At 51.3% G+C, this 14255-nt stretch overlaps 1 protein-coding gene across 2 annotated transcripts in view; it reads right to left on the bottom strand.

The window, feature by feature from the left end:
- The window catches only part of RGS12 (regulator of G-protein signaling 12), a 125593-nt gene that overhangs the window by 43925 nt on the left and 67413 nt on the right, over positions 1 to 14255 (bottom strand). For both annotated transcript variants that reach the window (XM_011935376.1, XM_011935377.1), the window contains one exon: positions 10728 to 10749. In XM_011935376.1, coding sequence (XP_011790766.1) covers positions 10728 to 10749 — 22 coding nt within the window. The remainder of the gene's footprint in view (positions 1 to 10727; positions 10750 to 14255) is intronic.

Below are 14255 nucleotides of genomic sequence, written 5' to 3'. Positions count from 1 at the left end.
CTTGAACAAGCACTTCACAAAATAAGATATTCAAATGGCCAAAAAAATATAAAAAGGTGATCAATTCATAGTCATCAGGGTAATAGCTAAAACTATTAACACAATTAAAGTCTGTGTATGTGGCTACAGGGAAAGTGTTGAGAGGATGTCGAACACCTAGAATGCTCATATACTGCTGGTCAATGTGGACACTGTAAAAATCATTTGGAAATTGGCAGTATTTACTACAGGTGAATATATACAAACCCCCAGCCTATCAGAGCAGAAATGTATGCAGATGTCCACCCAAAAGGCCTGTACAAGCATGTTATAAGGCACCATCTGTAACGGCCAAAAGTCAGAACCAATGTGATGCCATCAAGAGAAGAATGGAGGAATTATGCCATATTTGCACCAGGACAGTCCACAGCAAGGAGAGTGAACAGCTCCTGATAGACACAGGAGCAAAATGCCCAATCCTACGTTAAATAAAGGAAGCTACACACTAAACAGCACACACTGCATGAGCTGCAGGAGTCTTTTTTGTTTGTTTGCTTTTTGTTTTGAGATGGACTCTCACTCTGTTACCCAGGTTGGAGCACAGTGGCGCAAACTCTGCTCACTGCAACCTCCACCTACTATAACCTTCATCTCCCGGGTTCAAGAGATTCTCCTGCCTCAGCTACCCTAGTAGCTGGGATTATAGGCATGCGCCAACACATCCAGCTAATTTTTTTTTTTTTTTTTTGTATTTTTGGTAGCGACGGGGTTTTGTCATATTGGCCAGGCTGGTCTTGAACTCTTGGCCTCAGGGAATCCACCTGTCTCAGCCTCCCAAAGTGCTGGGATTACATATGTGAACCACTGCGCTCAGTCTTTTTTTTTTTAAAGTTTGAAAACAGGCAACAGCTGTCAGGTGAGTGGTCCCTTCCAGGGTTGGTGACTGAGGGCCTGGGCTTCTGGTAATGTTCTGTCTCTTGGTCTGAGTGCTGATAACACAGATGTGTGTTATTCTATGAAAATCTCTCAAATTGCTCATTGATGGTATATGTACTTTTCAGTGTGTAAGTTGTTCTTCAATAAACAGTTTTCATTACTTGAAAAACAATTGCAACAAAAATGCATCTGAAGTGTTTAAATAGTGCCATGAAATGTGAGCAGAACAGAGCCACCTTTCTACATCAGTATCATTGAATATAAAATGCAATTTTCTATAATGAAACAGAGTATTCTCATTAGCTATTTGTTATCTACATTCCTTTCCAGATTTGTTATTTACATTTCATATATTCAGCTGAGCATGGTAGCTCACGCCTGTAATCCCAGCACTTTGGGAGGCCAAGGTGGGTCTATCACCTGAGGTCAGGAGTTCGAGACCAGCGTGGCCAACATGGTGAAACCCCATCTCTACTAAAAATACAAAAATTAGCTGGGTGTGGTGGTGCACATCTGCAATCCCAGCTACTTGAGAGACTGAGGCATAAGAATCACTTGAACCCAAGAGGCAGAGGCTGCAGTGAGTCAAAGTTGTGCCACTGTACTCCAGCCTAGGCGACAGAGCGAGACTCTGTCTCAAAAAAGGAAAAAAAAAAAAAAAGATATGGTGAAGGAGCAGGCAGATGAAATGCCATGGAAGGGCACCACGTTCAGAGCGATGCTGGCAGGAAGGGTCGGTCCTAGGTGCTCTGGGGGCCGGGCAGAGGCTTGGTCTCTGTACCTCACATGGGGAGCGGCCAGGCCAAGTCCAACCTGGGCTGGGCACCTGCCTCCCCAAATTCCAGCCATTTCCCCACAGTGCATCCTTATTCTTAAAGATACATCACCACTGGCGTCAGGGACTTCAGCCTGATTAATATGAAGTGACTCAAATGGATGTCATTTTAAAGCTGGGAAAACAGTAAACTTTGTCAGGACTCTCAGATCTGGCTACTCTTGACATTTTAAAACATTTATATAAAGGCTTCTCATCATCACAGACCCATGACAAACAATGACCAGAGATACGCGGTTAGTGGAAGAACACTACAAGGAGGCTTATGACCAGCTCTCAGAGCGCAGCCCTGTCATTTCTGTTCATGGCACGCTCATTCACCTGAGGACCCAATTCCTTCCTGACACAATGAGTAAGGGCCAGCCTTGCTGCTCAAAGCCCCAGAGGGGCGAGCCCCACAGACAAGCAGCAAACATGCACACGCGGCCAACCTGAATCACACTCAATGTCAGCGAGATGGGCCCAAGCCAACTCCTGCGCTCCTGGCCACATCCCTGTCCAGGTCCCTGGGCTTCCAGGAGCAGAAAGCGGTGGCAACACCCCTGCACCATGTGGTGGGCAAGGGCATGGCTGGTGCCCACAAGGGTCAGAGCTTGGCCCCTGCTCAGGGACCAAACTCAAAGCCTTGCAGGTGGCCTGCCCTCCTGGGACCCTGGCTATCACTGTTGACAGGAGCCGCATGGCACCCGCCTGACAGGGCTGCAGCAGGGATCAGATGAATTAAAGATGTGGAGTGCCCAGCCACGCACTGCTCAGGAAATGCCACTGCCACCACCAGTCCCGGGACAGCCACTGAATCAGATGCAGTCATACCCCTGCATGGTCTGGATAAGCCAAGAGTCCCTTCCAAGGAGGCAAGCTACTCCAAATTTTCTCCCATCAACCAAGGGGCCACTGTCAGGGCCCTGCTTTGTTTCCTAGAGGGGGCTGGGTGGTGCTACTGAGGAGGGGCAAGACTGAGCGTCCCCAGCTCCAGAAGGCAGAGCTTGGCTGTGACCCTTGACAGCCACAGAAGACTGACGCCTGCTGTATACAGGGAAACACTCCATGATTTCATCTGACGACCTCATTCCGATGCTCTTACTTTTTAGAGCTGAAGGCTTGATGAAGTCCACCAGAATCTTACAGAAATGAGGTGATCAATGTGTACTGGAACCAGGCTGAGGTGTTTGTTCATTCACTGGCTGCTTTCTGTGCCTGGCACGGTGCTGACCTCAGACGCTCCAGGGACGGGCCTCGGGAGAAGAGAACCTGCTTTTTCTGGGTTGTGAGGCAGCTTCTGGGAAATCACTGAAGCTCTTTGTGCAAGGTGCCGTCATGACCTGAGTTTTGTTCTGAACTTTATAGACCACATCCCACAAGTAAGGTGGAAAAAAATTATATCACAGAGCTCTACCTGCCGTGGCAGAGCACCTGGGACTGGCCTTCCCCTCCTGCCAGACAGTACTAGAAAAGTAGACAAAATACGCAGAGCATCAGAACGTGAGGGAAAAGACCATAAAAAGAAAAGAAAAAATATGCGAAGCAACCGTTCCCAGAAATTGGACCACAGTCACAAGACTGTAATTCCTGATGAAAAAATTAATGAGGTGAGCCCTGTGAACACCCAGAGCTGTCTGCCCAGAGACACTCCAGGAACCACAGCACAAGGAGGGGCCCAGGTAGAACCACCGTCCAGAGCTGAGAAGACAGGGACCAGAATCAGGGAAGGCCAGGGTGGCTGGAACTGCAGGTGCAGGAGACAGCGAGCAGGCAAAGTGCCCAGGGACCTCACAGGAGCCTCCAGCTGTGGCTGAGTTCTAAGCTGTACATGCACAGCCAAGACCCCATGAGGCAGGCAAAGATCAGCTGGGGGCTGTGGCCGGAAGAGCTGCCAGAACTCACACAGGGTCAGGGGTTGCCGAGTTCTGGCCAGTTCTGGGTGAATCCCCAGCTGTTAGAGGAGTCCCAACACGTAGCTTAACAAACCTCTGTACTTTTTAAAGGAAGACAACAAAATTCAGCACTCAGTCAAGAACTGTCAGACAAATGAATACTCAGAAACATGAAACCCATAACCAGGAGAAAAATCAATCAGTAAAGGGACCCAGAAAGACAGAGATGACAACATTGGCATCTAAGGGCTTTACATGTCTTATAAATATATAAACATTTTTGGGTTTGGTTTTGTTTTGTTTGCTTTGAGACAGAGTCTCGCTCTGTCCCCCAGGCTGGAGTGCAATGGCAAGATCTCAGCTCACTACAACCTCTGCCTCCTAAGTTCAAGTGATTCTCCTGCCTCAGCCTCCCAAGTAGCTGGGATTACAGGCACCTGCCACCATGCCCAGCTAATTTTTGTATTTTTATTAGCGACGGGGTTTCGCCATGTTGACCAGAGTGGTCTGGAACTCCTGACCTCAGCTGATCTGTCCGCCTCAGCCTCCCCAAGTGCTGGGATTACAGGCGTGAGTCACTGCACCCGGCCAACATTTTTGGGGTTTTAAAGGAAAGCGTGAAGAGAATCAGTAGAAAGAAATGAAAAAAACAGAAGGAACTGCTAAAGATGAAAACAGTCTCTGAGACGACGGGCTCATTGGCAGGAGTTCCATCATGGGAGGGAATGAGCTGCATATCTGATGCTAGAGTGACAGATCAGTGAACTGCAGGATAGAGGGAGAGAAACAATGAAATGGCAAGCATGCAGAGGACACAGAAGCCTGAACATGAAACGGCCTCTGTGATTCGAAGGGAAAACCAGGTGGCCTAACACGCTTGCATAATGATAGAGTCTCGAAAGCGGGAAGCAATGAAAAAATACCTGACAAAACAAATCCCAAACACAACAGACACAGAAAAACCAACCTGAGACTCATCGTAGTCAAACTGCTGAAAACTGACAATAAGGAGAAAGTCTTCAAAGCTTTCTGTTGGGGATGTGCTCAGAGGGGATTGCTTCCCGCAGTTCATCCAGCCTGGGGGTAGGGAAGGCTTTTCCTAAACTGCACAGAACTGCACAGGTCCTGTCCCTGAGAAAAGCCCTTGAGCCCTCCCCACGCTCAGGATCTACTTCTAGACCTTTTCCTTAAATCATTTTGGCTAATCCGATTTTCAACCCAATCTACATAATTTCTTTCTGCAACTTCATACATACTCTCCTGACAGCAAATCTATTAACATTTTCAGACCATTTTGAAAGTCCTTAGGTTAAAAGTTCCAGAAGTTTAAAATAATATTAATTATTTTAGTAAACTATTAAGATATACAGAAAACTGTACAGATCGTGAGCAAGTGGCTTGATGGAGTTTTGTGGACCAAGACCGAGAAGCTGAGTAGGAGCAGCCCCCTGGAGCACCCAGGCAGCCCTCTCTGACGCGGCCCCCAACGACCCCAGGCAGCCCTCTCTGACGCGGCCCCCAAAGACCCCAGGCAGCCCTCTCTGACGCGGACCCCAGCGACCCCAGGCAGCCCTCTCTGAGGCGGCCCCCAAAGACCCCAGGCAGCCCTCTCTGACGTGGCCCCCAGTGACCCCAGGCAGCCCTCTCTGACACGGCCCTCAAAGACCCCAGGCAGCCCTCTCTGAGGCGGTCTCCAGACCACCAAACAGCGCGGACACTGCTTCTCATGCCTAGGGTTGCATGAGAGGAGTTCTTGGTTTGTCTCTTCCCCAAGAATCTAACTAAGAAACTCCCTTGGAGTGGGAAGGGGTGGCGCCTGCTTCCAAGTGCGGCCTCTGGGGAGGTGATGCAGCCACAGAGGCACCAAGGGCTTCTGGGGTCGCCCCAGCCAGTCACTTCTCAGGCACAGGCCCCCAGGCTCGCACACATGAACTCTGGAAGACAGGCATGCGGTTAGTGGCTTTATTGCCTTTGAATTTGTTTGCTTGAAAAAACAATTTCACAATATTAAAAATTAGTAATAAAAACTCTCTCCAAATACCTCACAGAGTTGGAAAGAAACAAGTACATCGGAAGGCATCCTGGCAGAAATCAAGTCTCCACGCTTCCAAAACTGAAAATCTCCAGTCTGACTCCTGTTTACAAATACTAATACAGTATTCCACACCCTATAAATACACTGTGTTATTCTGAGCATCATTTTGAAGTCCAAAAGCAAACAAAAAGAATGTGACATATTAAACCAAGTAAAGGGTTCTGGTTAAAACCACCGCTCCCACAATAGCGCATTACAAATTAACATTCTGTTTCTGCTATTTAGCAAACATTTTTGGAAAATGTGCAATTAGGCTGCACTGTTTTTCTGATGAGGAAAATGTAAATTTATCAACTAATTCTATATAAGTACTGATGGTGCTACTCTCAAGCTTTTCCCTTTCTCTTTCAAAATTTTATAGAATACAAATTTTGGCATTTGCCAAAAATATCAACAATTATACTTTATATTTTAAAAAGGAATGCACTTTAAAGTCCCCCAAGTTAATCTGGCAATTACAATAACCCTCCACCATCAGGCAGCCGTTTATGACAGCTCCCCGGGCCTCAGTGCCTGTTCCCTAACAAGGACGGGCGAGATGAAGACACAAGACTAGGAGACAGAAAGTGACTTGCCCCAAGAGGTCGGCCTGTCGGCTGTGGAGCTGCGGGTGGAGCCGGAATCTTCGGCCATGGCCAGGTCCGAGCTCCGAAGGCCCGCGTGGTGGATGAAGGCACTGGAAGAGCCTGGCGGGCGCGCAGAGCAGCCCAGGAGGCGGCTGCGGCGGTGGGTCCACCCCCCACGCCAGTCACACAGGAGTTTCTGCTTCTGTGCTGTTTCTACTCAGTTTGTGTATGTGCTTTTTGAGAAGGTTTTACGACTAAAAGGAAAATCACTGAAAGCCACTGTCCCCGCCCAAGCCTCGCCCCAACGCTCTGGCTGATGTCTGCTGAACACCGGATCATTCACTCAACAGAGTTCTCACGCCAGCCGCTGTGCTGGGCACCGGGACAACTCTGACCTGCCACGTGGAGGTCACACCAGCTGGGGGGACAAAAGCACCGACACAGATGAATAATTAAAATGATGGAAGCTGCTCCTAGCATGGGCAGGAAATTGACAGTGGCCATCGCTCAGGATGGGGGCAGGTGGTCAAGATGGGAAGACCAAAACCATGTGTTCCTGAGGCGCCATTGGACTTCCAGACCAGGGTGGGACGCAGGATGGTTGAGGGGACAGGGGCTCTGAGCTGGTGGAGGGGTCCAGTGCAGGGGCTGAGCAGATCGCTGCTGCTGCTGCTATAGGGACAACCACCAGCGTTCAGGAGAAGGGAGCAGGAGGATGGCTGCAGAGACAGGGCCAAGACCGAGGTCTGCATGGAGGACAAGTAGGTGGCAGCCAAGTGGACAGAGTGGGGTCAGGGCAGAGCTGAGGCACGGGACATGAGGAAGACAAAGGGATGGAGGACCGGGACTGGTACGTGTAGGGGGACCCCAGGGTGAGGCTGGCAAGAACGGAATGTTTGCGAAGCAGCTGGAGTGCTGGTGTCACGTGGACCTGCCACCATCCCCCAGAGCCAGAGCTGTATGGTTCCCCGGCTTTCCTGCTGGCACAGACGCTGTGTGCAGGAGGAGACGGGAGCTCTAGGAGCTCCCCGATAGTCTCCATGCCCCGACTTCAGAAGGTGAGGTGGTCACAGCTGGAACATCCGCCTCTGGAGGCCTCAGTGAGTGGGGAGATCCTGGCAGGCCTCTTGGCACAGAGCTTGACTGATGGAGGAAGGCACCAGAACAGGCTTCTGTGAGGCTGTGGTTCCGGCTCCGTGTGGAGCCAGACCAGGAGAGGTGAGAGGTTCCTTTTTCCAGGAGCAACCGGGCATCTTCCTTTCCTCATTTCTTCATAACGCCCCATATACCTCCAGCTCGACCTCACACTTCTGTCTGAATAACTTCCCACAAGGCAGACCATTCCCCTGCTAAGTTTCTCTATAACACTAGAATGTTCTTCCTTCTCTCCAGCTGGAATCCGCTCCCTGCCCCCAACCACGGCCCAGCCATGCCCCCCACAGAGACCAGCCCTAACCCTTTTCTCCGAGGGCACTCTTTGGCTATGAGTGGGTGGCCACTATTTTTTACTCTGAAAAAGTAAAAAATCCACACTCCAGGGTGCGGTGGCTCAAGCCTGTAATCCCAGCACTTTGGGAGGCCGAGACGGGCGGATCACGAGGTCAGGAGATCGAGACCATCCTGGCTAACACGGTGAAACCTCGTCTCTACTAAAAAATACAAAAAACGAGCCGGGCGAGGTGGCGGCGCCTGTAGTCCCAGCTACTCGGGAGGCTGAGGCAGGAGAATGGCGGGAACCCGGGAGGCGGAGCTTGCAGTGAGCTGAGATCCGGCCACTGCACTCCAGCCTGGGCGACAGAGCAAGACTGCGTCTCAAAAAAAAACAAAAACAAAAACAAAAAACTACACTCCAACTTGACAAAGATTGCCAAAACAGCATAATCCAACTTCCTTAAAACCAAGCCACAAAACTAAAACTCTCCAGCGAGAGCCTAAGCTATAAAAGCACGATACACGCCACAGAATAAAACCGTGGCACGGACACGAACTCTCCAACTGGCATGCTCGTTGAACACAAAATATTTCTAAGTGAGTGATTTATTAATCACCCAAACCAGACATGATGACGAGGCAGAGAGAGCCCAGCTGAGCAGGTTTCTCCCCAAGCCAACTCCTCAGTCCCTCCTCGGAACTCGGGGTGCATTTTACCCATAGAAACCCAGGCCCGCCTCAGTGCACTGAGTCTCCCACTGACCATGACCTGAGTTTCCCTGGGACCCCCCAGGCTCCTGTCACTGCCGTGGAGGGTAGGGGGCCGCAGGGCCTCTTTCTGCCTGAGGCACCAGAAGGGGCAGCAGTGGCTGCAGGTGCTGGAGGGTCCAAGGCTGGAGCGGGGACTCTCCAGGACCATGGGGCTGGACGTGTGGAGGCCCAGGGCTGGGGGGTGGGTGGGAGCCAGGGTGGAGGGGGCCTTTTGGCTGGGGCTTTCTCCCATGGGCCTGAGCCTGGCCACCTCACCTGCAGTCTACTGTGAGCTGATGGATCTCCTCACTCTGCCTCGGTGCCCTACATGTAACAACAGCAGAATGTGACACCAACCTAGAGTTCATGTGCACATTAAACAAGATAACTGGTTCTCTTTACTCTCATAAGCAGAAAAGAAACTGAAGATGGAAAAATAACAAAAACACAGAAAGGAACCAAATAAACACATCAGCCTGCCCACTGCAGTTCCTGAAATTCGGGGTGTGCTGATGACTATCTCCTCCCTCCCGTCTCCTCCTCCCTCCCCTCTCCTCCTCTGTGACTGGGGCTTTCCATGGAAAGATGGGCCTGTCCCAGTGGCCCCAGGGTCTGACATGGGGAAGAGAAGGAGGAGCAGGCGTGGAAAGCCCTAACGCCAGGGGATCTCCAAGTGGCCGGACATGCTTCCTCAGAGGGACACACAGAGCCTGCGAGGCGAGGAGCCAGTGACTTCCCACCCTTGGGAGGTGCGGGTTTTCAAACAACTGTAAAATGGACACATAACACAACTCTGAGGTTCCTGCATCTATTGCTGACAGAAGCAATCTTTTGGAGGCAAATAAAACTTATTATATATGGTGAAACTAAACATATCAGGTAAATCTTTCGTGTATAAATTGCCTGCAGAAATGAATGTCTTCTGCCAGAAAGGAGAAGTGAGAACACAGCAGAAAGAGAAAGCGTGAACAGAACATTCAAAACACTGGTCACTGTATCCTGGATTTGGTTCCGGGTCCTGTTTCTTTTCATTAAGGAAGTTTATCTTCACCCCAGCTTAAGACTGATTAAATGACATGATTTTCATTGCACATAAAATAGGAAATAGAATTCCTTTTATTCTACAAAATACATCTCAACCACACGAGTGTCGGGATCCCTCTGGTCTCAGCTTCAGGTGCCCGTGTGTGTGTAACCCAAGATACGCTCCTCCTCCCACAGAGTGGCTGGCCCTTGAGGGCTCTGAGCTCTGTCCACCCACCTGGGGTCCTCCTTGCCTTCCCACAGAGCGGCGGGCCTGTGAGGGCTCTGAGCTCTGTCTGCCTACCTGGGGACAGCAGCCCTTTCTGAGGCTGAGGACTGGGGCCAGCGGCTGCAGGACCACAGAAAGTTGAGAGAACATTTGGTTTCTCTTTAATGCACAAATACGGTGGCACCTCAAACTCACCGGCCCCTGGGCAGCCTGTGCCTCAGCCCATCCCTGGCCCACAGCGACACCAGGCGCACCTAATCCAGCTCTCAGGGACAGAAGTGGGGACAAAAGCGTGAGGTGACGATGAAACTCGAGAGCCTGCGGACTGTCGTGAGTGTTACTTTCTTGTTAAAAAAAAAAAAAAAAAAGAGGAATATTTGGGAGGAACTCTCCTTACTTGGGAGAGGTTTTTTTTTAATCATTGAACCAAAATGATAAGGATGACATCAGAGAAATCTTCAGTGAAATAAGACATTCCTGCCTACTTCCTTTTCAATCAGTCCATGAAAAGAATCCCTGTGCACAAAATTCTTTAAGCACAGAAAGTAAGTTTTTGATTCCTCTTCATCCCACACTCTCAATTCATCTATTATATTTTTCCTGAGAAAATTCTGGGTCTCACCCAAATTTCCTGAATTGCTCAAATCCAGAAAGCACTTTGAAATCTTAACTTTCTGGTTTAAAAGCTGGTTATACAAGGGAAGAGCAAAAACACGTCTGAACTTGTCAGACACAGGCAGGCAGGTGGGTGCACTCCTCAGACACACAGCGCTCTATCACACTGGTGTTCAGAGCCACGGCAGTTCCCTTAAACAGCTTTCACAATACACGCCGAGGCCACCTGGGTGCCACAGAAAGCGCCCCCAAAATTAACTCACCTAGAACCCTCCCACAAGGAGACAGGGAAAACAACTCGTCTTTTCTGAGGGCATCAAACGGCAAATACGCTTTCACAATTTGAAAACTTGATGAAAAATAAAAAATATATACATCAGAAATTGTGACTTACCGCCATCAGACACAGTTGCAGACTGAAAGAAAAGAGAGAGAGACATGAGTTAATTAAGCCTCATGACAAAACTCCAGGAAATGCAATGTCCACCTGAGGAACACAGCAGGCAGACTCTGGGAGGTTCTCAGAGGCACTTTCCAGGTGGAGGTGTCCCGGGAAAGCCAGACGGCCCAATGAGTCAAGAGTCACAGTTCCCACTCCGCCCAGACTGGGTGACACCCAACAAGAGGAAGTCATCCTTTTCATTTGAAAAGAACAGATCCCAGCATGTCTGACATTACAGTCTTAGTAACAGCGTCAATGAAACCAACTTCACAAACTTCAGTAGTATCATGCCCTGTAAGTGACACGCGCACCAGGGACAGCCACCAACAGCCCGCTCAGTGCCCATGTGCCGTGACGCCACCCAGGGCCACACTCGGGGGCAGCCACCAACAGTCTACTCAGTGCCCACATGCTGTGACGCCACCCAGGGCCACACTCAGGGACGGCCACCAACAGCCCGCTCAGTGCCCATGTGCCATGACACCACCCAGGGTCACACTCGGGGACAGCCACCAACAGTCTACTCAATGCCCACGTGCTGTGACGCCACCCAGGGCCACACTCAGGGACGGCCACCAACAGCCCGCTCAGTGCCCATGTGCCGTGATGCCACCCAAGGCCACATTTGCCGCCTCTGGTGCTCTCCAGCATCACTGCCCTCCACAGGGGTGGAACCGGGGCCTAGAGAGGTGCAACGACCACTGGGGGCAGCAGGAGAGGAGTCAAGCCCAGAGTCGAGCCCCAGACCCAGGGCCCGCCTGCCCAAGCAGTGCAAGAGCGGCCACCAGCAGGAGGGTTGGGGAGAAGCTTCCGAGGAAGGGGCTTGGAAGAGTGGAATGAACTGGAGGAGAGCAGGGTGGTTGGCTTAAAGGCACCAGGGACAAGAACAAACAAGTCAAGTTATGCATAAGGGGTGGCAGGCAGTACTGGAAGGCCAGCATGACCAGGAAGAGGCCGAGAGCTTGAGGCAGTCAGCTGAGCCAGGAGGAAGCCACAGCGGCCCCGATGGGAGCCCTGATCAGGGCAACCTGGCGCTGCACTGGCAGGAAGGGCCCAGGGCACAGAGCCGTCAGGCAGGTGCGGGACAAGCCCGGGACTCAGCCCAGGAGGGAAAGGAATCAGAAGGGGCAGGCTCACCAGGGGACACAGATGCCAGGAAGCGAGAGGGGCCGAGCAGAATGGAGCTCCAGAGGCTGAACAAACCCGTGTTTGATCCGATCCCTGGGCGGGCACTCTGCTGCTATCTAGGCAGGAACCCCCTCACGTGGGGACCTCCCGGACAGCCTGGCAAGGACCCACTTCTGTCCTCCTCTCTGCCAAGGTAAGGGCTGCCAGGGCCAGGGGAGCGAACGAGAAGGTGCTGCCGTGATGGGCAACCTGGTACCTCCTGGCCACCCCCAGGAAGTGGAGGACACTGGGGCTTTAAGACCCCCCACGCCAAAATCCAAACAAGTGAGGCCCAGAGGAACCTCCCAAGGGGGAGGGAACCAGGGAAAAGGAGCCAGGGCTTCCAGCTGCTGCCCCTACCGTGGCCCTCCACACGTGCTGTGAGAGTTTTAACATGAGCGGCGTACCCACTGGAATTCTGCACTTCCTGTCTGACAACCCCATGCTTAGCGCAGGGCCCCAGCCCTGCCTCCTGGCCAGCCAGCAAGGGCAACCACGCCCCCACGCAGCCTGGGCATCCGGGGCCCACTGCCATCCCTGGCCCGGCAACCTACACCAGCTATGAGCATCTTTCTCCCCTTCAGAGTCTGTCCTCTGGCACCCAAAGTAAGACCCCGACAGGCACTGTGTGAGACCACCTGGGGCCAGCTTCGGAGGGTCCTGCCACCCTGACCCACTTCCCAGTAGTGAAAACACAACGGCAGTCTGCATCCACCTCTTCACTGTCCTCTCATCGGCCAGGAAGAGGAAAGAGCACACACCTCTCAAGCCAACGTGCGGCCCTCGGCCCTCAGCCACAGGGACTGGTTTTTATCAGAGGCTGTGGGGCAGCCACATCACAGGTGCTGACATACACACTTTGGAAAGCTGTCCTTCCTTCCATGCCCACAATAAATCATCCACGATCATGCTGCAATCTAAATAATATCACAGCAGGCTGGGCACAGTGGCTCACGCCTGTAATTCTAGCACTTTGGGAGGCCGAGGTGAGTGGATCACCTGAGGTCAGGAGTTTGACACCAGCCTGGCCAACACGATGAAACCCCGTCTCTACTAAAATACAAAAATTAGCCAGGTGTGGTGGTGGATGCCTATAATCCCAGCTACTCGAGAGGCTGAGGCAGGAGAATCGCTTGAACCCGCGAGGTGGAGGCTACAGTGAGCCGAGATCGTGCCACTGCACTCCAGCCTGGGTCACAGAGTGAGACTTTGTCTCAAAATGAATAAATAATATCACAGGCAAACTATACCTTTGAGATTATGAGAAGAAAATCCGCAAGGCCATACACAAAATCAAAAATGCTCTCAATAATATCTGAAAGATAAATCATAAAATGTAAACTTCATAAAATAAAAATATGAAGGAGGTATTTCACTTCATGTCACACTCATGAGTAAAATTCAATTCTCAGAATCTGGCAGGCTGAACAAAGTGCTCTGGAAAATCTCTCTACACACAGCATTCACATCCCCCAAATTAGCTGAAACTCGGGAACCAGGAGAGAGGGGTGTCCCAGAGCCCAAACAGACTGAAGGAGAAGGTGGCCAGGGAGCGTGTGATGCCCACCGAGAGGCCAAGGAAGGTGGGCACGGGCTGTCGCTGCTCCTGTGAGGGGCACAGGCTGGGGGCCCGTAGGGCTAGACCAGAGTCTCTGGGAGGCTCCAAGACAGTGCCACGGATGCAGGTGAAGTGTAGAGCTGTTTTAAAAGCAAACTTTACCTTTTCAAACAGTTTTAAATGTATGGAAAATTTTATTTTAAAGACAGTAGAGAGATAAACATACTTTTTTTTTTTTTTTGAGACGGAGTCTCGCTCTGTCGCCCAGGCTCGAGTGCAGTGGCCGGATCTCAGCTCACTGCAAGCTCCGCCTCCTGGGTTCACGCCATTCTCCTGCCTCAGCCTCCCGAGTAGCTGGGACTACAGGCGCCCGCCACCTCGCCCGGCTAGTTTTTTTGTATTCTTTTAGTAGAGACGAGGTTTCACCGTGTTAGCCAGGGTGGTCTCGATCTCCTGACCTCGTGATCCGCCCGTCTCGCTCTGTCACCCAGGATGGAGTACAGTGGCACAATCATGGCTCACTGCAGCCTCAATCCTCCTGGGTTTGAGCAATCCTCCCATGTCAGCCTCCTAAGTAGCTGGGCTCCAACATGCTCAGCTAATTTGTGTATTTTTTGTAGAGATGGGGCCTCACTATGTTGCCCAGGCTGGTCTCGAATTCCTGGCCTCAAGCAATCCTCCCACTTTGGCCTCCCCAAGTGCCAGGATTACAGGTGTGAGCCTCCATGCCCCACTCAAACATGCTTTTTAATATA

The sequence above is a fragment of the Colobus angolensis genome, unplaced genomic scaffold, assembly GCF_000951035.1.
Source record: "Colobus angolensis palliatus isolate OR3802 unplaced genomic scaffold, Cang.pa_1.0 Scaffold143, whole genome shotgun sequence".
Taxonomy (NCBI): domain Eukaryota; kingdom Metazoa; phylum Chordata; class Mammalia; order Primates; family Cercopithecidae; genus Colobus; species Colobus angolensis.
The sequence above is the reverse complement of the archived record's forward strand: the minus strand, read 5'-3'. Positions and strand labels throughout refer to the sequence as shown.